This window comes from Bos grunniens, chromosome 4, assembly GCF_055505025.1.
Source record: "Bos grunniens cultivar Pamir isolate PY7600 chromosome 4, Bosgru_T2T1.0, whole genome shotgun sequence".
NCBI classification, from domain to species: domain Eukaryota; kingdom Metazoa; phylum Chordata; class Mammalia; order Artiodactyla; family Bovidae; genus Bos; species Bos grunniens.
This window is the reverse complement of record NC_141168.1, coordinates 54,923,957-54,950,412: the sequence shown is the minus strand read 5'-3', so window position 1 is coordinate 54,950,412 and position 26,456 is coordinate 54,923,957. Positions and strand designations below refer to the sequence as shown.

The window sequence follows — 26,456 nt, the reverse complement described above, 5'->3', positions numbered from 1 at the left end:
CCAACATCTGCTGGATCATGGAAAAAGCAAGAGAGTTCCAGAAAAACATCTATTTCTGCTTTATTGGCTATGCCAAAGCCTTTGACTGTGTGGATCACAATAAACTGTGGAAAATTCTGAAAGAGATGGGAATACAAGACCACCTGACCTGCCTCTTGAGAAATCTGTATGCCGGTCAGGAAGAACAGTTAGAACTGGACATGGAACAACACACTGGTTCCAAATAGGAAAAGGAGTACGTCAAGGCTGTGTATTGTCACCCTGTTTGTTTAACTTCTATGCAGAGTACATCATGAGAAACGCTGGACTGGAAGAAACACAAGCTGGAATCAAGACTGCCGGGAGAAATCTCAATAACCTCAGATATGCAGATGACACCACCCTTATGGCAGAAAGTGAAGAGGAACTCAAAAGTCTATTGATGAAAGTGAAAGTGGAGAGTGAAAAAGTTGGCTTAAAGCTCAACATTCGGAAAACGAAGATCATGGCATCCGGTCCCATCAATTCATGGGAAATAGATGGGGAAACAGTAGAAACAGTAGAAACAGTGTCAGACTTTATTTTTTAGGGCTCCAAAATCACTGCAGATGGTGACTGCAGCCATGAAATTATGACCAACCTAGATAGCATATTCAAAAGCAGAGACATTACTTTGCCAACAAAGGTCCATCTAGTCAAGGCTATGTTTTTTCCTGTGGTCATGTATGGATGTGAGAGTTGGATTATGAAGAAGGCTGAGCACCAAAGAATTGATGCTTTTGAACTGTGGTGTTGGAGAAGACTCTTGAGAGTCTCTTGGACTGCAAGGAGATCCAACCAGTCCATTGTGAAGGAGATCAGCCCTGGGATTACTTTGGAGGCAATAATGCTGAAGCTGAAACTCCAGTACTTTGGCCACCTCATGCGAAGAGCTGACTCATTGGAAAAGACTCTGATGCTGGGAGGGATTGAGGGCAGGAGGAGAAGGGGACGACAGAGGATGAGATGGCTGGATGGCATCACTGACTCGATGGATGTGAGTCTGAGTGAACTCCAGGAGTTTGTGATGGACAGGGAGGCCTGGCGTGCTGCGATTCATGGGGTCACAAAGAGTCGGACACGACTGAGTGACTGAACTGAACTGAACTGAACTGAAGGATTCTGTTCTTGATGCTGAGTCAAAGCTATGAACACATAAATAAAACACATATTTTGATTAATCATATGACTGAATTATATTTCAATAATCTGTCTGCTGCTGCTGCTAAGTCACTTCAGTGGTGTCCGACTCTGTGCGACCCCATAGATGGCAGCCCACCAGGCTCCGCCGTCCCTGGGATTCTCCAGGCAAGAACACTGGAGTGGGTTGCCATTTCCTTCTCCAATGCATGAAAGTGAAAAGTGAAAATGAAGTCGGTCAGTTGTGTCCGACCCTCAGTGACCCCATTCATGGACCAGGCTCCTCCATCCAGGGGATTTTCCAGGCAAGAGTACTGGAGGGGGGTGCCATTGCCTTCTCCGAAATTATCTGTCTAGAAAACAATATAAAAACTTTTGTCCAATAAGGATGGAGTCAAAGAATATATTGCCAGAAAGTAGGTTAAAACTATTATAATTAATACAAATACGTTATTTTTTCTGATTTTGTAATATTTATGATAGCTGTCGACTTTTCTCTTTCTAAAAAAATTCATCTTTACACCTAATCCTGAATTTTAAATTCTACATTTTTTATTAAAGAGGACCTCCCCAAATTACATGTTTCAGGCCCCATAAAACTTAGATGTGTCTTTGTTCACACAAGATAAGTTGGCCACAATCTGCTCTCAAGTAAGTACAGTGTCCTGGAACTGTCTGTGGTGCTAGAGCCAAGTTCACTCAGCTCTCTCCATGGTACTAACTGCACTGGCCCCGCCTGTGCCAGTTGCTTGTGCTGGAAAGCAGAGTCAGGATTACCAACTGAGATCAAGGTTAATGCATAGGAATGGATGTTTCTGCCCATGGGGAGAGTGTCTAAAGAGAATAAGGTTGAGGATAAAACCACAGAAAATTCCCAAGTGTCAGGGAAACTCAAAAGACAGGAGGTCCAAAAAATATCAGCGCAAGGAAAACATTGACCACCCAGCCATGCCTGCGTCTAGATCAAGTGCAGAGAGGAGGGACCCGGGATGAGGGAGGAAGGGATGTCTGTAAGGGGAAGAGAGAAGAGAGTGACTTAGTGGGGTGGCCTGGGAGAAAGTCCTGAGCTCCAGAACAAAGATGCTTCCCACCAAGTTTGTGGGGGATAAGCCAGCTAAAGCTGAGGCATCACTCCCAATCCCTAAGAGAGTCTGTGAGTCAGAATAAAAGATGTGAGTGATGATTTTATACACGTCTTCTGGCATCCACGAGTGTATGTGGCTCTCAGGCCATTGTTTTGCTTTTGTTTCTGCTTGGAAATGGGCTCTCAGTTTCTTTGACAGTTGGGGTTGTTTGAACAGTGAGAGGTCAGTGTTCAGCCTGCTTGAATGAACTTCTTCCAGCTTCACCAGCTGAGACTGAGCCCTCTAAGGATCTGAATGCTGCTGTGTGGCTTGTGATCTAGCAGGCAATGGAATATTAGGAGCCAGTCAATTTCCATGAGAAATACTCAAAAAGGGACCAAATCAGGGCCAGGGTGAGTTAGGGCTGATATATGTTTTTCCTTTTTTAAATTATTATTATTATTGAAACCCATCGGTGGTGCCAGGAGGTGATGGTGGGTGAGAGGAGGCTGTCTCTCTATCTTACCCCACATATCCATCATCAACTCCCATCTCTTCCATATCATCTCAGTCAAAGCATCGTGAAGTTTGTGAAGCTTCAGACTCTTTCCCTTCACTGGGCACTGAACTGTGTCTCCACCCCCACCCCCCAAAGACACACTGAAGTCCTAACTCTAGGTACCTATCAATGTGGCATTATTTGGAAATAGGGATTTTGAAGATGTAATGAGTTAACACGAGGTCATACTGTATTAGGGTGGGTCCTAGCTGCTTTATTTTCTTCATAACATTTTCCTCTATCTGAAACTGTTTTCTTTGCTTCTCTACTTAGAATGTAAGCTCCTGAAAACAGGGCCCTCATCTCACCGGTGATGCTCAGCAGTGACAGAACAGCTCCTGGCACATGGTAGACTGTCACGGAGTAATTGGTGAATGGAACGTTAGATGCTCAACAGGTTTTTGTTGAATAAATGAAAGGTACAAGCTTTATTGCCACCGTCCTCCTTCTAAAAATATTGACACCCAAAGCCTATGCTTTAGAGAAATTTAGGGAACAATTTCAAGAGGCCAAGAAAAACTATCTTCATATGAGCATTTACAAGACCACATCCTTAAAGTTAGAAGAACTTTTAGTGACTGAGTTTCACACATCAAATTCTTAATCTTTTATCTAGGATTGGGCTGGGGAGGGGGGAAGGGGACGCTGATCAGAAGAATGGCTATGACAGGCATCCACCAGAGGGCAGTCTAAGATAGTTGAGAAGTTCAGAAGCTCCTAAGTTGGGTTCACTTGAGGACAACTGACAAAAATTAAAAGACCGAAAAAAGTAAAAAAAAAATAAAAACCTGAACTACATCACCACTCTGATGATTCTCCAAATTAAAAAGAGATGAAATAACGCAGAAGCCGCAAGGGCGCAGAATCCACTAGGAAATGCAGCCGTGGGAGAGAAAGAAGGATGGAGGAAACCAGAAGTGACCCAAACATACCCTCACACCTCACACTTCACATCAGAGTAGGTTCCGGTGAGTGGGTGCAAGCAGCTCCCTCAGTGCTGACTGGGGACCCTCTCGAGGTATTCTTTGGTCCAGGTTGGAGACTGCATCCTCCAGTTTGCTCTCAGTGAGATATCAATGTCATCAGTCAGCCTCCAGTTTCTACCAAGTGTGGATGAGCTCAGTAACCACCACCTAAATTCTGAAAGACCTGGGGTTTTGAGACTATGGCACAAACCACTGTTCACCAGCCAATATCCATTCTCTCTCCCCGTTTTCCTAGGGGGGCATACCATCACCCGTGTTGAAATGTGGCCCTGTGGTTAACTGTGAGCCAACGAGATGTAAGCAGATGTGAGGCTTCTTCCAAAAAGAAGATTTTAAAAACAAGAAGGAAGGACCTTTTGCCTTCTTCCACTCTCCCTTGAGTCTGGAGACATCCAGATCTCCAGGAGACATTCTTGGATCATGAGGTGACCTTGAGCCTGGAAGTCTTATGCTAAGATTAGAGGAGCAGAAAGGGAGAAGCTTGAGTCCTTGGAGAGACCACACAGCCACCATACGATTCTGGAATGCCTCTTCTGGACTTCTTTGATGTGAGAAAAATTAAATTCTATCTTCTCGAAGTCACTTTTCATTGGAGTTTTTCATCTATGGCATGCTGAACTCGATCCTAGTTGAGACAGAGATGGTTTTATACTTAATTGAAAATAAATGGGAAAAAAGAAAATAAATGGACATCCATGGGTTGATTTTCTCTTGGAGCTTTCTGCTTTTCATCCCTAAAACAGTGACCTGGAAAGAAAAAGTCAATTAAAGTTCATGTTGTGGATGTTCCTGCTTGTCCTCCCCATAGGGGGAAGTTAATCACTGTCAAGCTTCAAGGTTTCCTAAAAGGGGCTAAGATGTTATACATTTTTTTTTAGATGTTATACCTTAACAGGTAGAACGTCTAGGAACTTCTTACAATTGCAAATTATCATGCCCTGCCTCAGACTTGGATCAGAAATTCTGAAGGTGGGCCCAGCAATCTGTATTTTATTAACCTCCTGGATGATTCTGATGCATGCTAAAACTTGAGAACCACTGAATTCCCAAAAGGAATTGCTCATACTACCAGGAGCAGAGAGCATCAACAGGAATAACTAGGGTTGAAGGTACATTTTACTGGGTTTGGGAGAAAAGAGAGCTGGAATAGTTGATAAGTTGGGGGTAATGGATAGAGGAAATGGGATTTAATCAGTGTTCATCTGTACCAAGTCTTTGGGTGATCTTCACAATTGCCAAGAAATTCAAGTCTAAGATGGAATTCAAGACTTTATCTTTACTTCTTGAGTGTGACCTCTCTCTGAGAACGAAACATGTAGAGTCTCAAAGTATCATGGTCACATCGGTAAGAATATTTTCTAAGCTCTAGGAGAATCATCTGTGTGGACCTGGAGAAGGAAACAGCAGGGGTGACCCCAAACACCAGAACCAGCCTGCACCACAGCTGGGGCGTACCCCAGCTGGGAGACCTGGGAGCTTTTGGCAAGTAGTCTGTCTGGTTGTAGAGACCACATGCAGGTGGGTTGGGATTCATCCTTCCATTGACTTGACTTCCTCAGAGTGGCCCACCGGAACACTGGAGGGAGCTGGCTCTGCAATTGCCATAGATCTCAGGCCTGTGGTGGTAGGCATTTATTATTTCAGGACTTTTAAACACTATTTTTAAATCTAGAAATTCTCCAGATACATGAGGCTGACCTCCCCAAGGTAGAACCCAGAAAAGTCAAATTTCCAGCCTCACTGTGGAGAGAACACAGCCAGTCTGATGGACTCATGTGAGACTTTGATTCAGACGTGAGCAGCTGGAGGCAAGGGGGCTGCTGGTCACTGTGAGTTTGGCTCCCTAGCACGGAAGAGCCATGCCTGGGTTGAGAGCAGCAGTCAACAGCTCTGTCATCAGTTCCAGAAGACAGTAAGGCTTGAGACACCTTTTCTGGTTTCTCCAGCCTCAAAAGAATTCTACGAGCTGCCCAGTATTTTTTATCCTAAACTATTTTTTCTTATATATCAGCCAAAATGATATCCTGTTGTTAGAAACTAAAAAGTGTAATATAACTATGGGCATTGGAAGTCGTGAAAATCAATAGAAGCTCACGGAAATGGATTGCTTATCTGTTCTGGTCGGGCTGATGATTTGAAGAGCCCAGAAACATTAAGGGTTGGGACTCTGGCAACTTCTGGTTACCTATAGCACTAATGAAGCGCTCAGTGCAGGCAATCTTTGGGGATATTCGGGGGCCACTTTCATAAAAAAAAAAGTACATATAAAGGCCATGAGGCAAGAAGGACTGTGAGGTGAGATGCTTCCATTTCCAGGAGCCCCCAAAACATCCAAGTGACCTCAATTCCGCTCAGGTTGCATGATCCTTGCAGGTTCTTTTGAGGCCAGGACTTTACTTTCCAAGTACACTCTAAGCTCACTGGAAAAGGCCACAGGACCTTGAAGACTGGATTCCTCTGGGGGATCAGACTTCCTCCCCTTCCATCTCCCCTCCTTTCGGACCTCCACATCTGCCAATTACAGCCAACAGGAAAAATGATAAGATGTTTATTGAGTCATCTACAGCAGTTTGACATCCTTAAAATCCCGGACAAGGTTGTGAGCACAGCGGTAGCAGTGAGGTCTGTGGGGCTTATCTTTATTGTGGGAGATGAGACCCAGGCGGGTGCAACTCCCACAGCGAGCCTGAAGTCTGGGGTGCCAGTGGCGTCCCCACTCCAGCCCTCACGGGGGCAAAGCTACAGAAGACAGACATAAGACAAGACGCACAAGGCCAAGCATAGACACATCCCAGGACATCGAGTTCAGGGGAAGGAAAAAGGCAGGCACACAGCTTACTTGAAGGATGTCCCAGATCCTTGAAGGATTCTCATGGGGGTGGCATGGAAACACTGACATCACCCATATGGGAGTCTCCTCATTCTCTCTCCAGAACAACCAACCAGCTGATGGGAATAAACTTGGAATTCTGTGTCCATCAGAGCCCACTGGCCTTCCCTTACCGCCCCCCCCCCACCCCAAGTGCTGGTGGTTTTACAAATGAGGCAAAAGTTAATCCAGGAGGGCTCAAAGCAGTTGACAAACAGCATGGGGTCCCCCTTTCAGAGGTCTTCACCCCAGAAACAGCTCACATCTGTGCAGTTTCCCTTTTACACACCAAGGCATCTCATTTGAATCTCACTCTTGACCTGTGGGTCAGATTGAAAATCAGGTCCTCCCATTTCTCAGATCAAGAAGCAGAGGCCCAGAAAGGATCAGTGCTGGAGCCCAGAGCAGGTGGTGAAGCCAGGCTGGAACACAGGTCTCCCGTCATGACACCGACTCCACGCTCCTCCTGCAGTCTGGAGTCCTGACAACCTCCGTAACCAGAGCCCCTCTCCTGCGCAAGGCTGAATGTTTTCTGGTCGGAAGCTTTATTGGGTGTCTTGTTCTGGCTCATATGCAGGGCAGGCACACACATCAGCAGGCCCATTTCCCCACTCAGGTTTGTAAAGCATCCTGGGTCCCCACATGGCACAGGCACCATGTTAAGCCCACCTGTCAGTGTTTTCTCAGCAGCCCAAGGGGGAGGCTTGACCTGCAGATCGCCAAGTTTCCTCCCAGCTCTAGTGCTCTGTGAGTCTCCCCAGAGATACATGAGGAAGGAGTCCAGGCCAAACAGCAGATCAATGGCAGAGCCAGGAGATGCCCAGGTCCCCTGTTCCCGGCTCAGAGCTCTTCCAGCAGGCATCCATGGTCACTGGGCCCCAAGTAGGAATTTATGATGAAGCACTCCCTGCTTTGACTCTAGGGTGGCCTTGAGTGGGTCAAGAGTACTCAGAGAATTACAAAGAAAGCCTCTTCAAGCTTTCCTCCCGGGAAGGGAGAGTGTCAGGTGAAGGCGGTGAGTCAGCACTCTATTGGTGGGTGATGATGGACTTGGGAGTATTTCAAGCCTTGAGCCTGGCTCCAGCTCTCTGGTCCTGTCCCCCAGGGAAGTCGGTTCAGGGAGGGGTGGGGGTTAGAGATGGAATGACTGTGGCCCACTGGGTGTGTCGAGTAGGGTCACAGAGCTGCCCATGGAGACAGAGAAGGTGGCTTGGCCTCAGGCATGGTGGGGAGTCATGAAGTCTGTCATGCTGGGAAACACCAGAGAGGCCCTGAACCCCTATACCCACACTCCAGCCCCTCACAGGCTCAGCATCCTTTACTTGGCGACCCATCTCCCCCAGGGCTGGAGTCTCTCCTAACACTGCCTGTTCCTTGATGGGACAATCATGACTGAGGATGAGAGATTTCTTTATCCCGAGGAAAACTCAGCCTCCCCTGGACGAGTTCTGTTCTTCAGGATTGCATAGAACAAAAACAGCCCCCTTCTAGAGACATGGAGTTGGATAACTCTGCTCCTCTCCAGCCTGCCCTTCCCAAGTCCCTTTAGCCCCTCATCCTTCAGCAAACACCGCAGTCTTTGCCTGGAGCCATTCCCAGTAGATAGCTGGTGTTTTGACAAGAATTTCAGAGATCCAGTGGGCTACATAAACCGTCTAGTCTTTTGGCCCATTATACAAATTCAAAAAAAAAAAAAAAAGGTCAGAGAGGGAAGGGTTATACCCAGACTTACACTATCCCCCCACTGCCGTGACCCTGAAGGACAGCTGCCTACCCTCCTGGAGCATTCAAAATACATCAACTGAGTCTGCTCACAGGGCTGGCAATCATTTGTTCAGAGAGAAAAACCAACCAACAGAAACCTGGAGCCTCTACAAGGATGTGGGCTCCAGGCTCAGGTGGCAGCATGGCATGGGGATTTGGGATGGATTTTGTTTTTGCTGTTTTGTGACAATAGATGTATAAAACCAAAGCCTCCTCTTCCATGGTGAAACAGACCTGCTGGTGGGTGTGAGGATGAAGAAATAGGGTCCATACTCAGGGGACTGCTCCTAGGATCTGGGGGTAGCCGTTGCCCACCCAGTCGTGGCACCCTGACCCGGCCGGGACACAGAGGGGTCTGCACATGGTGCTGCAGGCACCTGGCCGACTGTCCCTGGCCTGAGCCTTCCCTCCGGCCCGCCAGCTTCCACTGCGGGGTCCAAATGGAAGGGACAGGTGTCCCTTTTCTAAGAAAGGGAAAATATACAGAACTCCCCCTTCCCTCCACATGTACACAAACACGGACACTCCAGAACCAGAAGCGATACACACAACAGTGATGAGTGCCCTTCTACCACCTTGGCTTTGAACCGGAGAATTACTGGGGCACAGAGCCTGGAGGAGCCGTGGGAGCCGCCTCATCTCACAAATGCAGACACTGAGGCCCAAAACAGGGAGCGCTATGTCCATGTCCGCAGTCTGAGCCCCGCTGGGACAGACGCTCTGTCTCTGAATTGAAGCCTGTGAATCCTTCCAACCTGCCAGGAACAGGTCTCCCAACAGGGCCCCAAATGCAAGGTGGCCAGAGGAGAGCCCCTCAGGTAATACACGAGGCACCCAGACAGACGGAAAGGCGTCATGAGGCAGACGCAGGATGGAAGGGCCACCACATACCCCATGGCCAGCCTGAGTTGCCAAGTATGCCCAGGCAGGGCAAGCAGGCCGGTTCTCCCTCTTTACATGGGGCTCATCTCTAAAGCAAGCACTAAGCCCTTCCCCAGTCACTTCACAGACCTTGAGGAACAGGTCACTAAGCCCCCTGGGCCATCTTCCTCTTCATAAAGCCAAGCAAAGCAACATTCCCCATCCCCCCGAACTCTCCAAGCATTCCAGAACGCAACCACAAAACAAGCCCACAAAACACTTGGACAGCAACACCACAAGCTGATACAAATGAAGTGGGTCCCACATAGAGGCCATGGCACTCTAGCACTTTCCTCCACCTTCCCTGAACCTGGCTCTGCCCCGTTTTAAATTCCCAGGCCGTGGTCCAGTAACTTGCAGCTACACAGTCAGGACAGGAGTCGGGGTGCAGTCACTCCTCCCATCAGCAGCTTCTGCTAACAGGCATGGTGGGTGGGGTTTCCCACCTCCCTCCACCAAGCCCTAGGACACACTGGTATCCATGCTGACTCAACATCCAGAGGGAAGTCTCTGCAGAGGTCTCAGATTTCAGTAGCTAAACCCAAGCCAGAGGCTAACTAGGGCTCCTCATGGTCCATGAGGGTGAGGGGGCATGAAGGGGAGCCCCAGTCCCTGGACTTGGGCACATGGAGGTGTAAGGTGCTTCAGGATTCACAGGAAGGCGGCTGGTTCATCCTAGTAATGGCTTTGACTTCAAGGGAAATGGGAAAGGGGAGGGCTTAGGGGCTCTGTGTGGTAGGTATTGTTGGGGAGCAGTTTCTCTGAGGCATCCATCTCTCAAATTTCTGCAAGTGATGCCTGGGGACAGGAGGGGGAAGAGGGAAACTTCCAGAAGAGCCCTTGCCTACCTTGAGTCAGGGATAAAATAATGAAGGTGGGGAATGTCTTCTTTCATGGATCCCTCCAAGCTCTTTGCATCTAAATTCCACTCAGATCCACTTTTCTGGATCTTGGCAGTTTTTTCTTGGGCCAAATGAAAAGCACCAGAACTTTTCTCTGGCCTCAGCCCTACATCCAAACTGAAGTCTCTGAATGGTAGATCCCTGGAGCTTTCCCACTGTCTGATGCCCAGGAACTGGGCAGCTGGGCACCTGGGCACCTGGGCACCTGGACACTAAAATGTTGGGTGAGCATGGGTCTGCCTGTGCCAAAAAGCTGTCTGGCCATCCAAGCTGGACTTCCAGTAACCTCGGTGACTGGACCAGGCCTGCAAAGGGCCACGGGGTGGCGAGTAGACTCAAGGAGTCCACACTGAGAGTCAGACATTGCAGGGGGGAGCTGTCAGGCAGGCCCCAGCCCAAGGCCCCCAAAGCCAAGTCAGCAGCCTCAGCCCATGGGAGGCCTCCCACGCAGTGTCAGGTGGTTACTGAGGCTGGTGGGGATGGGGTGGGGTGGATCTGTGGACCTGCTTGAGATGAGCAGGGACCTTGGGGAGAGGGGGAGGGATGGGATGACTTTCCCAAAATTAAGGAGTATTTACATGTCTGGGGTCAGGGCCCAGGGGCCCACGGTGGGTGGGGCCAGCGCCAAAACAGGGAGGCTAAACAGCCGCCTGTGCCCCGCATCCTTCTCCCACCTCGGGGGGCCAGGCGCCCAGCCCAGGGCCTGCCCGAAGGGAGAGAAGAGGCACAACATGCGTGGGCTGGCGCCCCACCGCAGCCCCAGCCTGCGTACAGAGGAGAGGAGGGGGCAGGGTGGGCTCAGGTGGCCAGGTTGTCGGCCGGAAGCCCAGACATGCGGATCTGGGAGCTGCTCTTGCTCAGGATGGAGAGCTGGGTGCCCCCGTTCACCCCGCTGCTGGCCAGGGATGGGTGCCGGTGCTTGAAGTCCATGGTGAAGTATCGGTTCACCTTCCAGCTCCGCCACTTCCTCTTGATCTCCGCCTGCACCTGCGGGTGGCAACTCAGGCGGTCACTTCTGGGTGGACACCCTCTCACACCTCACCCGCCCATCTGGGCACCCTGGGGCCCCTCCCATGAGGGCATGCCCATTAACAGCAGCTGTGGATGAGGATCTCCTGGAGAGTTTTAACAACCCAGATGCCCAGACCATTCCCCTGAACCATGACACCCAGATCTCTGGGGTAGGGCTCCCACATGTTTTAAGGCTTTCTAGGGGATTCCAATATGCTGTTAGGGGTGAGGATCACTAAATAAAGCAACCTTCTGGGTGAACTCCCAACACATTGCTCTTAGTATGGTGCATGCGGGGCACGTCCAGTTTCAGAGGCCACATGCCAACCTCCTCCACCCAGCACCTTTGTGTGGCACCAGTACCCACAGCCTCCAGTTCCAGCTCCCACTTCCACCGATGGCCCTGACAAGCTACTTGGACTACTTCTTGTTTCTACTTCTTGTTTCTCACAGCCGCTACCTGCAGGGCTCTGTCTGCCTCCTTATCTAACCCCTCTGTTGGAGAAGGTGATGGCAGCCCACTCCAGTACTCTTGCCTGGAAAATCCCATGGATGAAGGAGCCTGGTAGGCTGCAGTCCATGGGATCGCTAGGAGTCAGACACGACTGAGCGACTTCACTTTCACTTTTCACTTTCATGCATTGGAGAAGGAAATGGCAAACCACTCCAGTGTTCTTGCCTGGAGAATCCCAGGGATGGGGGAACCTGGTGGGCTGCCGTCTATGGAGTTGCACAGAGTCAGACACAACTGAAGTGACTTGGCAGTAGCAACCCCTCTGTAGGTTGTCTGAGAAAGTCTTCTTATTTCTCAGATACAAAATCAGGGGAAGCCTGCCACAGTCATGCAGCCAAGACCCAAGCGCTTGGTGCAATGACTTCTGCCCACTCTCCAAAGCCACCCACCCACTCAGCGCCCTCTCCCATCTCAGCATCTCTGTTCTGGGTTCTACTCAAAACATCATCCTAACAGGCTAAAGCAGGAGGCCTGGCAAGAGAGAATTACTAGAAGATTCCAGGCCTCTCCCCAGGATCAATCAAGTCTACTCTACAGGGGACAGGTCTGAGCAAGCAGGCTGGCATGCTGGGGCAGTGTCAAGCATTGGATGGCTCCCTTCTCAGTATCCCTGCCCAAGAGCAGCCTCATGAACTGTAGGTACCATTTCCTGTGGCTGGTACTGTAGGTACCATTTCCTAAGGTTTGTCTTACGGTGAGCCCTCCCAGGTGGGTTTGCACTCAGAAGTTGATGCCTTTATGGGCGGATCTCTGCTCCTGAGACTGGGCCTCAGCAAAGCGGGAGGGAGTCTGGCATCAGGAAAGGTGGCAGGGTTGGGGGGAGGCTGTCATCCTCCTCCTGTAGGCACTGTGAGTCCGCAGAGCCCTGGTCTAGAGGATCAACCCTGTGTGGCCAGCTGGTCATACCCCTGTCTGCTCCCCAGCAAGCTGCACCTCCACCACTAAGAAACCCAGGATCTTACTTACCTCTCCATTCAGAAAGCAATAGAGAACAGCCACCACAAAGCCCTAAGGAGAGAGAACAAACAGAACCTGAGAATGCTAGCAAGGAACCTCCCACGCGGGGTGTGGGAGGCAGCAGGAGGCAGGAGTGACACCAGGAAGCAGAGAAATAAGTGACCAAGATGCGAGCACCTGCCCAGGAGCCTGCAGTAAAGCAGTCAAAGTTCTAATCCACTGAGATGGCCACACCCCTGAAGCCAAGTGGCTGGTGGCGGCATTCCCTCCCACCCACAACCCTGGCTTTGGATCTCACATTCCCTTGGTCAAATCCTTCCCATTCCCAAGGGCCAGCTCTGTCCCACTTTCTAGAAGAGGCCTTCCCCACATACCCCAAAGTGTTCAGGCTCCCAAGCCAGCCTGCAGGCCCCCTGAGGGCAGCACGCCTTCAGGACAGAACAGCCCTGTCTTTATCCACCACCACCTCCCCACCCCGTTGGCCAGACAGCTTCGTACATGGAACGTACGGAACACCACGTGGTTCCTGCTACCTAGTAGGTGTTTGGCTCTTCTACATATATTCTTGACTTATAGTCTGGGCATTTAGAATTCCTGTGCTGAGAGATAGGAACCCAGGCTCTGACTCCCAGTCTGGGGCTTTGCCAATAAACCCCTCAGCCTTGCCAGGCTAAGAACCTTATCAGGTAAAACAACTGAGTTAAAATGGGAGAAGGGAGAGAATCAAGTCAGATAAACAGAATAACTTCTCAACCATCAAGGTCAAATACTCCTCTAATGAGTTGGGCTTGGAAGAGGCACTGTATCCTAGGGACATTCAAAGGAGCCAACCTTGCCTTCCCTGACCCACTCATGCACCCATCTGTTCATGCACTCACTATGCATCCTTGCACTGACTCACTCTGCTTCACTCACTCATTTACAGCCCTGTCTGCTGATTCCTTCAAGAACAGACTTACTAGTCCTCCAGTTTTCTCATTCCCTGGATCACTTATTTATGTAACTGTTCATCCCCCTGTTCAGCTCATTCAGCTCCCTGGGATCAGATCCTGTGCTGGGGATCTCGACCTGGGTAACTCAGAGCTCCAGCACTCAGAGAGGGAAGTCAGATGTGGAGAGAGAGGTCTCTTGAGGACACTCCACCCATCCCCAGGGCTAATGCTGAGGGACAGGGAGCTGCTGTCTGCTGTCTCTGATGGCCCAAGGGAGGCCTGGCTCAGGACTCCCAGATGCACCAGCAACACGAAAGCACCGGCATGTGTTCTCATGGAAGCCTAGAGGGCAGAGAGTATGAAGGGCCCTCCCAGGTGTCTTCTAATCTAGTACTGTTATTCCAGAAGGGGAAACTCAGAGCTGAGTTTAGGTTAACGACTTAGGACCACCAACAAGGTAGAGGCCAGGGACCTGGCTCCCCACAAGCTCTTCCCTACACACACACACACACACACACACCACGCCTACCTGGAAGGAGCCCAGACCCAGCTCAAACACGAGTCTCTCCCTCTTGCTGACGTTCTCCGGGGAGAAAGCAAAGACGGTGTAGTGGATTCCAAAGAGTGGGATGAGCAGCAAGGTGGACCTGGCGAGCCGTCTGTAGGGAGAGAGCAAGCCGTCTACTCCGGGGGCCACCAGGGCCTGAGGCCGGAGCCGTGCAGGGCAGAGAACCGCAGTCCCAGCCGCTCCTCTCCCCCAGCACCGGAGCCCCTGCCCATCGACACCCTCAGGATTCTCTCCCAGGGCGTGGGTCCTAGAGAAGATGGTCAACAGAGCCCCAGCTTCCAGAACTCCCTGGGAAGTTCTGGGGAGACTTCCCTCAGTCTGTGGGGTGCCCATTCCTCTAGGCCACACAGGTGTCCTGTGGAACCACTGAACGTGCACAGGTGAGTATGTGATTGACAGAAACCTCTCTGGGAAGGTATGAAGCCCTCTGGAAAAATGAAGTCAGGGCAAAATCCTGCAGTGGGATTTGGACGGACAACGTGATGCATCTTCAAGCAAAACAAATGTTTTTCAGCACTGAAAGGAAGCTCTCTGTGCCTGGAAAGGGCAGCCCTATGGGACCACAGAGACAGTCAGCTTCTCTGAGTCTGGGGCTGGCCAGGGATGCTCATGGAGAGTGGTGGGGAGGTGCTGACCACTGGGAGGGTGTGGGCCCAGAGGGTAGAGCACAGGAGACTCATGGGAGGGATGCTAGGAAGGATTTACTGACCCTGAACGTAAACAGCCACCATCCAGCAGGAGGAACCTGCCACCTGGGAAACTGCTTCAGAGGTGGTGAAGAAGGCTGTCTGCGGGGCTGGGAGTGGAACCGGGAAGAGAAACGGCCCTAGGGACCTCATTACCTGCCTGCGGCAAGCTCTCCTGGGGTTCCTCTGACTGCAGCTGGCTCCTAGGCCCAGTGGGGTGGGACCATGGTCTGAGAGGGTGGACCGCAGAAGCCACGGGAAAATGTCAAGAGGAGGCATGGTGACACGTGCTCTTGTGGGTCCTTCCCAGGGCAGGGGGGCACCCAGAGGGTCTTCAAGAGTGGGACCCCATCTCCGCCTACCCCAGCAGACTGGTTCTCTTTGGACCTCCTGGAAGAACCGGCCCCACCCTGCAGGTGCAATGTGCCCCCTGGGGCCCTCTGAGCTTCAGCCTCACCCTCTCCTGGCAGAGCTAGTCCATGAGGTGGGCAGCAGAAGATGGGGGCAGGCCTTCAATCTGGGGCAGTTACACTAGATGCCCCTCCCTCTTCCTGACCCCAGCCTTTCTGGGAGAGACTATTCCACTGAGTGTGAGGGCTCCAGATTTTCAGGAGAAGCAGAGTCCATAGAGTCTGAGTGACGCCTACTCAGAGGGAAAGGATGGGGAAGGGGAAGAAAGAGAAGCAGAGGGGAGGTACACTAAGAAAGGGGAAGGAATAGCCCAGGGAGACCTCCAGGTGGATCATGGCTCAGTACTGGAAAAAGGCCCCTCGACTGCCCAGCACCCACCAATCTTCCACATGCTCACAGGTGGCCGGTTCTGCAGGACCTGGGGGTGCCTGGACCAGAGTGGGGGCCAACAGGATCCCACTCAGAGCCTGGCTGTGGTCTCGGAGTGTCCTAGCCTCTCACCTCTCTTCTGTCTGTCCTCTCTCAGAAGTGGCTCCTTGATGGCAGGTGTGGTGCCTCACTTATCTGTCATCTACCCTGGCCAGCACCTACCAGGCATGGGGCCCATGCTCAAAAAGTGTGTGTTCATTAAGGTACAACCACACAGGCCTGGGATGATACACCTCAGAGCCCTGAACACTGGGCATGACCTGGGAGCCCGGGTCCCACTCATCTCCAGGCACCCAGAGCCTCACCCCAGAGGACAGCAGGGAGTGTTGGCTGAAGAATGAAAAGCAAAGTTGTCTGGAAACACAGGAACATGGACATCTTGAGGGCCCCTCTGTGACCCTGACTAAAGAAGTTACTTTAAAGAGCAGCTTAAGAAGTTGAGGAGAGAAGGCAGCCCGGCCTCCTGTGGTCCCTTTATCCTCTCCCCAAATGGGTCTGTTTCCAGGGATCTGTCTATGCAGTTTGACAAATGAAAGTGTTAGTCGCTCAGTCATATCTGACTCTTGTGACGCCATGGACTGTAGCCCGCCAGGCTCCTCTGTCCATGAGATTCTCCAGGCAAAAATACTGGAGTGGTTGCCATTCTGTTCTCCAGGGGAACTTGCCGATGCAGGAACTGAACCTGGTCTCCTGCACTGCAGGCAAATCCTTTACCATCTGAGCCACCAGGAAAGCCCTAGAAATCAAAAGGCCAACCCTCTCCAGCATTTGTGGTGGCAGAGGATGGGACGGGTTCAGTATGTGAGAAACACAAGCCTTCGAGCACTTCCCACCCCCTAGCATCCCAGAGTGCAACCCAAGGGCCCTGCCCTCCCTCCCCCGCAGCCCTGCGATGGCCAAGAAAGAATGAGGGACTTCTGCCAGGGACCCAGGCATCCCAATGACTCCTGATAGATGCAGCAGTGGGGGTGGATGAGGAAGGCACGGGTCTCAGACTTCGAGGACTCTGTCCTTCAGAGCGGGGACCAGAGGCCTTGGAATGGGGACATAAGGTTTGAACCTTAGAACCCCTCCTTGGGGAGTCACAGAATCACCCTATGATCTGATTAAGCCAGAGAGACAATGACACAAGCCTTTAGCCTTTGTTCCCCTGCCCCAAGGAGACACTGATGGGCAGAAGGGGCCTAAAGAAACACAAGGGAGAGCTTCCTACAGCCAGAGATGACCAAATGAAGGTGGGATCCCCTACTTAAAGGGCTTTCCAAATAGGGGCTGAAGCTCCAGCTAGAGATGCCTCAGGGTCTAGTGCTTAGGACTCCCTGGGTTCAATTCCTCACCCTGCCAACTTCTGGCCTTGAGTGAGTCATTTCACCTCTCTGTGCTTCAGTTTCCTCACCTGTAAATAGAGGATAATACAAGTACCCATCTCAAGGCTTGTGTGGGGAGTAAGTCACTCTGCAGGTGAAGTGTGAGCGAGGCACCTGGGTGAGGCTCCCACCCCTTGCAGGGGGACAGTCTAAGTGAATTCAAGCTCAAGGCTCTTAGAAATCATCTAACAGCTGCAAAGGCTGAAACCCAGAGAAGTGGGGGGTTGGGGGAAGACCACATGTCGAACCAGCATCTGCAGAGGCTTCCAAGCTGCTTCCTCCTCAGAACCAGCCGCACCCCGGCTGCTCCCACGACGTCCATAGCCCCATCCCCGCCACCTCCCCTCATACCCCAGGCCACAGGGTTGCAGAGAACTCACAAGACGCACAGATGTCAACATGCAACAGCCGGGCAAGGGCTCAGGGCTGGAGGCACAGGCTCACTCCCCGCTCTCCTCCAGCCTGGGAAGACGGGAGCTCCAGGTGGAGGCAGCAGCAGCATGCGTCCCCCTCCCATCCAGCACACCCGGCCACAGCCTCGCCACGCACACTTACAGAGTAATGGTGGACAGTTCTGACATCTTGCAAGAGTGCTGCTGAGCCCGCTGTGGCTTGCAGTAGCATTTCTGCACGCAGCTGCTGGGTGTGACAAGATCAGCATTTCTGTCAGCTGGGGGCATTGGGCCACGAGAAACTGAGGTGGGGACTTAGAGTGACACGGCTCACGGGGAGCGTAGAGCAGCTCGGGGTGTAGAGACGGAGCGGGGGCGTCACATGGGGGAAGCTGAGGGCCGAGATGCGGTCAGCTCTGGACATAGAAACACACACCCCTACATATACACGTGTGCACACAGACACACAGGCATACGTGAACACTCACACTGGGAAACCAAAAGGTGGCGGTGGGGTTCACGGGAGAACGTGTGTGTTTATAAGCCGGGCCTGGCTGGGTCTCAACACGGGACCATGAGCTGTCTCCAGAGTTAGCTCCAGGCTTGGGGCATGGCCTTGCCAGAGATCCCAAGGCAAGAGGGGCAGCTGGAAACCCCTGGAATCAGGCCAGCTGTGGGCTTGCTTGTGAAAACCAACTGGAACATCCACTGGTCATCCTCCCACCCTCTCCCTCCTCTGCCCGCGCCTTCCCCTGATAGAACCCTGAGCACCGTGGTGTGGGCCTAAGTGGAGAAGAGGTAGGATGGGTGGAGCGGATGCAGATGATAGACGCTACACACCCACCATGCAAGCTGAAACAAAATGAAAAATCCACTTTCTCAGTGGACTGAGTCACACCGCAGCAGCTCACGGGTAGGTAGCGGTTCCCAGATTGGAGGCTCTGCCAACACTGCTGAGGTTCTACTGCACAGCGCTGGCTAGACTTCTCCATAAAAGTTCAGCGGGCAGGGACTGAGGGCTGAGGGGACACCCTTCGGGCTCTGCTCCACTGACTGCAGAAATGAGCCACCTTAAGGAGCCATCCACACGTGGGTCCAGGATGCCTGTCCAGCTCTACCTGTCCCTGGGGGAGACACAGAGCTCTGTCTCCTCAGAGACATTTCCTCAGAGAGGCTCAACTTCCATCTCTTTTAGCCCCTCTCAGTCCTGCCTACCCCTGGCTAACACTACCCATTTTTTTTTTCCCATCTCTGACAAACATGTAAGAGATGGAAGAAGAGCCGTGTCGTCTTGTCAGACTGCAAAGGAGAGGCCCATTTCACACACCCTCGTCAGGCACGGTGAGGCAGAGCCCCTAGTAGCTGCTGGTGACCTGACAGCCCTGCGGGGGTCTGAAGCAAATGAGAATGGATTTGCCCAAAGAGCCCAGACCTTCGGCATTCATGGATTCGGAATGTGTGACCCCAGCTCTGTAAGAGTAAGTCTGAAGGTCCCTGACATGTAGTGACATATCGTTTAGCTGAGGTAGACATCTGAATCACACATGTCATAGATGTGGCAAGCTGAGGTCCACGCAGCATCCTTGCCTCAGTCAGGTGTGTGGTTCTCCTTTAATTAACATCTTTCACTTCGTGCCAGACTCTGAGGTGGGTGCTACTAGATCCTTCTACAGATGAGGGATGGTATGAGGCTCTGCTACCCAGACTGCTACATCAGTACCACCTGAGAACTTCTTAGAAATGCAGAAATTTAGAGTTTCAGACCTACTGCCTCAGAATCTGCATGTCAACAAAATCCCTAGGTGATCTGCCTGCAAATCAAAGTTTCAGAACACTGTTGGGAGGAAGTCATGTATCTGAGAAGTTTCTTCACGTGCCTCAATGACTACCAAAGGTCTGTTTCGTTACAAAGAGACACATGGACACATAAGTATGTTTTTCTCGATCATTAAAAGAGTTTAATTGGATATTCAGAAATGGAAGCCATTCTAGTCTTCAAATTTATTCTCTACCTTGCCCAGATTGAAAGATTGATTACTCTCTCCTAAGGCAAGTGGCCTCACCCCTCAACCTTGGTCTGGGTGAGCCACAAAAATCAAGTCAGGGAGCCTGAGAGCCCAAACCTCACAGGTCACTTCATACACACTAGGCTTAAACTCTCACCTCTCAGAACCTTCAGCTGTTCTCCTCCAAGATCTCTTCTCCTTGAGTTTCCAAGTTTTCCCTATTCTTTCTGGGCCCTGGATACAGTAAACATAGGCCCTTCTGATTTCTTTAAATATTACTAAAGGCCATTGAGCAACAAGTAAGCTGGGAAATCACACCCCAGTAAAGATGTGTGTCTCTTCGGGGGAGGCAGGAGGGTGGATCAAAAATGACACCTGATGCCTGGGAGGGCTCCCGGGAGAAGAGATGAAGTTAAAGGACCTTCTTCCCAAACACCCTCCTTCCCCCAAACCTCCAGTGACTGTTCAAAAGGATCCAATGAAAAGAAACTGAAAGGAAAGAGCGTGGCAGAAAAGCCAGAGACAGGCACGAGAAAAATGTCCAAATCACTGAAAAGTCACTACAGTTAGTGGAAAAAAAAAAAGAAATTCAATCAAGAGGAAGAGATTAACCTGGGTGGGCTGATCAGCTTAGTTCTGATTTGGATCCAAGGGAGGATAAGCAACTCAGACAAGGATACCAGGTGGAGGCTGCATGGAGAGCAGCATCGTCAGCCTAAATCAGAAGGCAGCAGACCCCTACAGCGGGTGCAAGAATGACACCCACATCTGGAAGTCAGGGGGCCCTGGCTCCCAGGCCTGGTTCTGCCACAGCTTTGCTGGGTGTCTGCAGGAAGGAAAAACACTGCCATCTATAACTCAGGGATGCAGCACATGGGTTCTTCAGACCTTGCTTTGGTCTCAAGCTAAATAAACCCCATGCATGTTGTAGTGCCTTTTGTATGTATGGCTGCCTGGACTGTAGCCCCCAGATATTAGACAGAGACCCCTGCAGGGGAACCTTTTATAGGCAGGATCCTTGTCTATCTCACCCTGATCCTACTGATCAGCATAATGCTAGACACATAGCAGACCCACAGAATGTCGTGACCTCGTGACCTGAATTGAACGTTCTCCATAGTGTCCCTCATGCTGCTAAGATGCTGTCCCCCTTCAAAGCTTGGCCCAGTCCCCAGAGAAGCACTCCCCACCACACTGGCACTCCAATCAGAAGCCCAGCTCAGCAGATCTTGGAGTTTCCCTGCCCTCCCTCATTTCCCCCCACCACTGAGGACTTGCCAGCCCCCTGTGCCTTGTGCCTAACCTGCGGCTTGGGGACCTGAGTTCAAGGCTTTGTTTGGCCACTGACTTGCTGATCTTAGGTGTTGCCACTTTTCTTCTCTGGACCTCAGTTTCTCCACCTGCGAAATGGGGGCAACCATTCCCTATTGACAATCCCTAATAGGAGTTGTTAGGATAGGGTACTCCTAGACAGAGGATGGGGAGAGGGTGTTTTGGAAGGAGAAGACAGAGCCCCATGTGAACTGGGAACCTCAGGCTGTGGGCTGAGTTCCTGGACTGAGAGCTTCCTGGCTGGACTTCTGCCTAGACAGGGAAGAGTCTGTCTTCAGAGGCGAATGTTGTCTCTCTGACACTGGGTAGGTCACAGCCCTGCTGAGCTATGTACTACATCACAGTATCTGTTCTCTTTCCTTTACCCCAAGGGGCCATGGAGATCTGCTCTGTGGGGTCCCTGAGGGGAATAAAGACGAGGTTTTCCTCCCTGACCCAGACTCAAGAGGCTGCTCCAATGCCCATCTTGCAACAGGAAGACCGCTGGGAATAAAGCCAGCTCCCCGCAGAGACAGGCCTGAGATGCTCTCAGCACAGAAACCTCACCCTCCTTTTTCTGAGCCAGTCAGCTTCTCACAGAGGTAAACTCTGCTCCCGAGAAAAGGAAGGTTAACCCTGACCCCAGAATGGGGCTGAGCCCTAAGCCCTGGCTTCAAACAGCGTTGAGCCTAAGCACAGGCTTAACCCAGACTCAGGCCCACACTCCATGCCTGGCCACTGCCCAAGTTCTGAGCCCAGCCATTCCTTCTCCCAGCAGCCAGTGAGAGTGGAGGTGGCTCAGGGCTGCTGCCCCCTGCAGGAACCTCAGCCCCCAGCAGGTCCTCTGATTGGGTCTGGAGCATCATCTTGGTCTACAGAGGAGGGCAAACGTCATCATCTGAGCCGCTGGAACAAACCTACAGGAAAAGGAGTGAGTGCCGGTCTGTGGGCACAGGCAGGAGGTCCTCTCGGTCTCTCCTGGGGATTCCCAGGCTTAAATTTGTTCTGGGAACAGAGGGAAAACCCAGAAAATTGTTGTGGGCAGATCAGCCCAACACATAACTCTGCTGACCAAGGGGATTCAGACACAGCTCTTAAATCTCCCTCTCCCATCACATCCTGCCCCTTTTTGAATTCCCCCATTGACCCCTCCTCTCCCCACCCAGCAGTAGACACCTCCCAGCTCAAAGCACTCCAGGTAGGGCAGTTTTGTACAAGACTGGAACCCACTGGGGCCTTTTCTTCCAGGAAGCCTTGTTTAATATCATCTTGCCTGTAAATTCCTTGAGGGAAGGAATAACGGTGCAAGCAAGCTCGGAGTCAAGGGCCTGCCTGCCTGCACTGTAGCTATGGCTTCATTCTTTCCCACTGGATTCATCCCACTTCATTGATAACTAGTTCCCTCAGCTGTAAAATGGGGATTATATTTAATCCAGATTTGTTGGGTGTCTGTGGGCATTAAATGAGTGGCAAGTGTTTTTAAATGCTTGGCAGCATGGCCACTTTGATTACCCCTTACATTCACCAATAGAGTCTCCTTGACCCTGGCAACACTCAAACATGTAGCTGCACTTAAAACCGATCCCCGTTGTCCTGCGTCAGGCCTTCCACCTGGCTTACAGACCACATCCTCCCGAGGTTTAATCTGGGGCTTGAGATGAGCTCAAGCTTAGATGTCTCTAAAAAAATTTTAAAGAATTTGCTGAAATTTCAAGGGGATTTTTAACACAATAAGAGCAAACCGACTATAGGCATACCCCTGAGATATTGCGGGTTCAGTTCAGACCACCGCAATAAAGCAAATATTGCAATAAACTCACATCAATTTTGTGGCTTCCAAGTGCATATAAAGGTTATGTTTACATTATCCTACAGCCTGTTAAGTGTACAATAGCAAAATGTCTAAGAAAATGTACATCCCTTAATTTAAAAACACCTTATTGCTAAAAAACACTAATGATCTGAACCTCCCGTGAATCACAGCAGTAACAAAGATCACTGATACCACAACAAATATAATTTTTTAAAAAGCTTGAAATACTGCGAGCATTACCGAAATATAACACAGAGACACCAAGTAAGAAAATGCTATTGGAAAGATGGGGCTGACAGACTTGTTCAACACAGACCCAGGTTGCCACAGGCCTTTAATCTGTAATAAAGGCAGTATCTGTGAAGCACAGTAAAGTGAGGCACAATAAAATGAGGTATGCTTGCAGCTGGTTCTTTAAGCATTTTTACTTAAATGTATAAGCCCTGTGTTAATTACAGACAGTTCTGATCTATGCATTCGGAAGGTCTTATAGGACTCCACGGCTCCTAGTCTACAATACACCTTCAAAACCCTGGCCCTACACTTCCCTCCCTCTGCACTCTGGGTTTCTTGCTGCCTGGGGCAAGATGTCCAAGCTGGTAAAGAATGTTCTGGGGTCAGCAGAGTGTCCTTACTCAGGCTGCGGCTGAGTCCCTGTGTGTCCCTGCACAGACAGAGAGGAAGCTAGGGGAGCCCCAGGAGGATAAGTCTCAGGGACCTCAGAAGAAGAAATAGATCTGGTGGGATGCCTGCATGTAGGATGCACAGAGTCGGACATGACTGAAGTGACTTAGCAGCAGCAGCAGCAGGAATCAAGGTGGCAGGGAGGTGGGGAGGGGAGCCAAGATTGCTTAAGGAGAGATGATGCTCAAAGGAGAGATGACGCTGACTTAGTTAGCTACCTGCCAGCTTCAGAGGACATTTGCGACAGCTAACTGCTAATGCAGGAGCAAAACCACCCTCAAGTGGGAGAAACAAGCCAGGCACAAGGATGTGGTCTCTGACGCTGGACAAGAAGGTAGGGGGAGCAGCAGGGCCCTGTTTCGTGGCTCCAGGAGACAAAGGCAGGAATGATCTTTCCAGGTCAGTTATCTGCAGAGAGCTGGCCCCCGCAGTCCCTCAGTGCAGGGGACTTTATATGGATGAGCAATTTTATGTGCTACGTAACACGCACATATAAGCAAAGGTTGGTAAATATTCACAAAAGCATGAAAAAATAAAAGACAATAAATGGATAGCCAGAAAAAGGAGAGGAAGCAGCGGTCAGGGTAATCATCCTACATGCAGGGAAAACAGGCCTGACCGAGCCAGGCCCTGTGCTGATCCCCACTCCCGAGGAAGGGCTGCCACGGAAGAGGTACCGGACTGACCGCAGGGACCAAGGACAAGCTCCACAAACCCAGGGAAGTCTCAAGGAGGCTGAGAGAAGGATCCGGGGCTGGTTCCCAAGCATTCCTGCCTCTCCTTCTCTCCAGGAGAATGGCTGGGTGGGGGGACCCTCTGCTAGAGTCTCTCTGCTGTCCCACTTGCCCTCTGGGCAGCCATCAAGGTTCTGAACCCCAGGTTAGGGTCTCTGACAAAGTTCCTTCTCGCCTGTTCTCTTCTCAAACTGAGGAAGCAACACAGAGGCTTCCACCTCACAGACTGTTCTCAGTCTGTCCCTCTCTGGCCCCTCCAGCCAACCACAGGGGATCAAACTGCCTCCCACAGCCCATACACCAAGCTGGTCATGATGACAAGGCAAGAAGGCTGAGATGGAAGATGCTTGGTCTGATTCAGCATAGGTGGAGGGCTGGGAGAGGGTTGGGACAGAGCTAGCAGGGATAAGCTGTGAGGGACCTGGCTGCAGAGACACTGGGAAGAAACAAACCGAATGGCCGTGGAAGTGGAGAAACCAAGAGGTTTCCCCCGAACACCATCAATCCCAAACATGTTAGATGTCCCTCTGCCCAGGGAGGAGGGAGTTGCGGGAAGACGACCTGACCTAGTAGAGCTGCCCCGAGAGAAGGTGCAAAGAGAATTTCTCTTCCAGTACTCAGACCAGGGAGACTGTCTGCCCGACTCACTCACTAGTGGGGACTGAGCAACTTGTACCCACTGGCCTGGGAACGGGGACTTCAGGCACTGTATCCAGCAGCAGTCACGCGCTCCCCTGAGAACCAAGACCCCCAAAAGAACTACAGTTTCTAATCCAACAAGACCCACCCTAACTACCTTAAGGAATCTGCCTTTTCCATCTTGATTTTCCTAGCAAGACACAGGATCTGTCCATCTTTTTCTCTCTCGTTTCCATGTTGTCACTATGTGGATTAGGGGTTCCTGGGTTGGCTGAAGGATAGATGGACAACTATGTTTTCAAGTCATTTTAATCCAAAAGAAGTCCTGCCAATGCCCATGTAGGGTACCCAGTTAGCAATGCCCAGGCCTTCTCCTCCTGTGTCCTGAGTGCAGGCCCCACCGAGCTGTTGGAATTTAACCATGGAATTCACCCAGTGGTACTTACAAGTAGATGCTGGACTCGTTGCCTCCCATGTCTGGAGACTGAAGTTTCTGCACAAGGATGACAATGATGCCGATGAAGAGCACAAAATTAACCTGAGAAGCAAAGAAAAAGCAGTGAAAATGGTTCTGAGCAAAGACTTTCCACACCCCTGCCACTACACTAGCTGTTATTCCCTCAACAAGGCCCTCTTGCCATCAGTCAAGATGCCATCTAGACTTCTAATGGCAGCATTATAAGCACATATAAGGTGGCAGCATGAGAACACTCCAGCCTCCTTCCATATCACTGAAACCACAGAAGAGAGGCATAAAAAGATTCCAGGAGAATACTGAGAAATAGCAAAAACTGTCATGCGTGAGCCGGAAAAGCGAGCAGTTTCTGGAAAAGACGGAACAAACAGCGTCAGGGTGATGGAAAAACAACCATGCGAAACAGAGAAGAGGCTATTGCAGAGGTGAGAGCTGTCCTCTGGAGAAACTCCAAGTTCAGAGTCACTGAATACGGAGAACCAGAATGGAGAACAATAAGGATTATTAATTAAAGGACCGCCTTTGAATAGCAATAGCATTTACCTTCAGACAAAGGTCAGGGACAAAAGCTCTCTGAACAAACTAGGAAGCTGTGAGGATGGTGAGACAGCAGGAGGGAGGGGAGTAAATAAATAAAGACAAGGCAGGAGGGGAGTAGTAGAGACGATGGGCTTCCCTGTGGCTCAGATGGTAAAGAATGTGGGAGACCTGGGTTCAGTCTCTGGGTTGGGAAGCTCCCCTGGAGAAAGGAATGGCAACCCACTCCAGGACTCTTGCCTGGAAAATCCCCCTGGACAGAAGAGCCTAGCCGGCTATAGTTCCAGGGATTGAGGAGGGTCGGACATGACTGAGTGACTAACACACACATAACAATGGGGACCACACAGCAACGCCTGGCTGGAGTGAAGCAGGGCTCAGGGAAACATTAACTTATTAAAAGATAAGAAATATTGAAGATAAAATAATTAAGCATTCAAATCAAAATTTAGGGAAAGAGTACCACAAATTAAATGTCTACTTCCTCTAAAGAAGGAAGTTAAAGATAAAATTTCATTAAAGAAATATGAAAAAAAAGTAGATAATAAATATAACATTTTTTGGTTTTGTTTTGCTTTCACAGATCAAGCAGAATGATAAAGGGCCTTCCTGGAGGGCAGCTTCTGTCAGTTTTGCCTTCTCCTACATGCCCAGTGTCTAATCAGTACTTGGAATTTAGCATAGTCAATACTGTTAACTGCATAAGTTAGTCCCTCCAAAAGGAGAAAATGCAATTAAACAAATTCAAGGATGAGAAAGAGGACAAG

The 26,456-nt window shown here is 50.8% G+C and overlaps 1 protein-coding gene across 5 annotated transcripts in view; it reads right to left on the bottom strand.

The window, feature by feature from the left end:
* Window positions 1-6,299: 6,299 nt before the first annotated feature.
* ADCYAP1R1 (ADCYAP receptor type I) overlaps window positions 6,300-26,456 on the bottom strand; it is a 107,729-nt gene continuing 87,572 nt past the window's right edge. For 2 of the 5 annotated variants that reach the window (XM_086398471.1, XM_086398470.1), the window contains exons 13-17: window positions 25,124-25,215; window positions 17,654-17,737; window positions 14,167-14,296; window positions 12,715-12,756; window positions 6,300-11,210 (exon numbers count right to left, since the gene is read on the bottom strand). In XM_086398471.1, the coding sequence (XP_086254597.1) occupies window positions 11,022-11,210; window positions 12,715-12,756; window positions 14,167-14,296; window positions 17,654-17,737; window positions 25,124-25,215 (537 nt within the window). In that variant the 3' untranslated portion in view covers window positions 6,300-11,021. Of the gene's footprint in view, window positions 11,211-12,714; window positions 12,757-14,166; window positions 14,297-17,653; window positions 17,738-21,728; window positions 21,813-25,123; window positions 25,216-26,456 lie in introns of all 5 variants that reach the window. The other 3 variants (XM_086398474.1, XM_086398472.1, XM_086398473.1) reach the window with 3 other exon arrangements.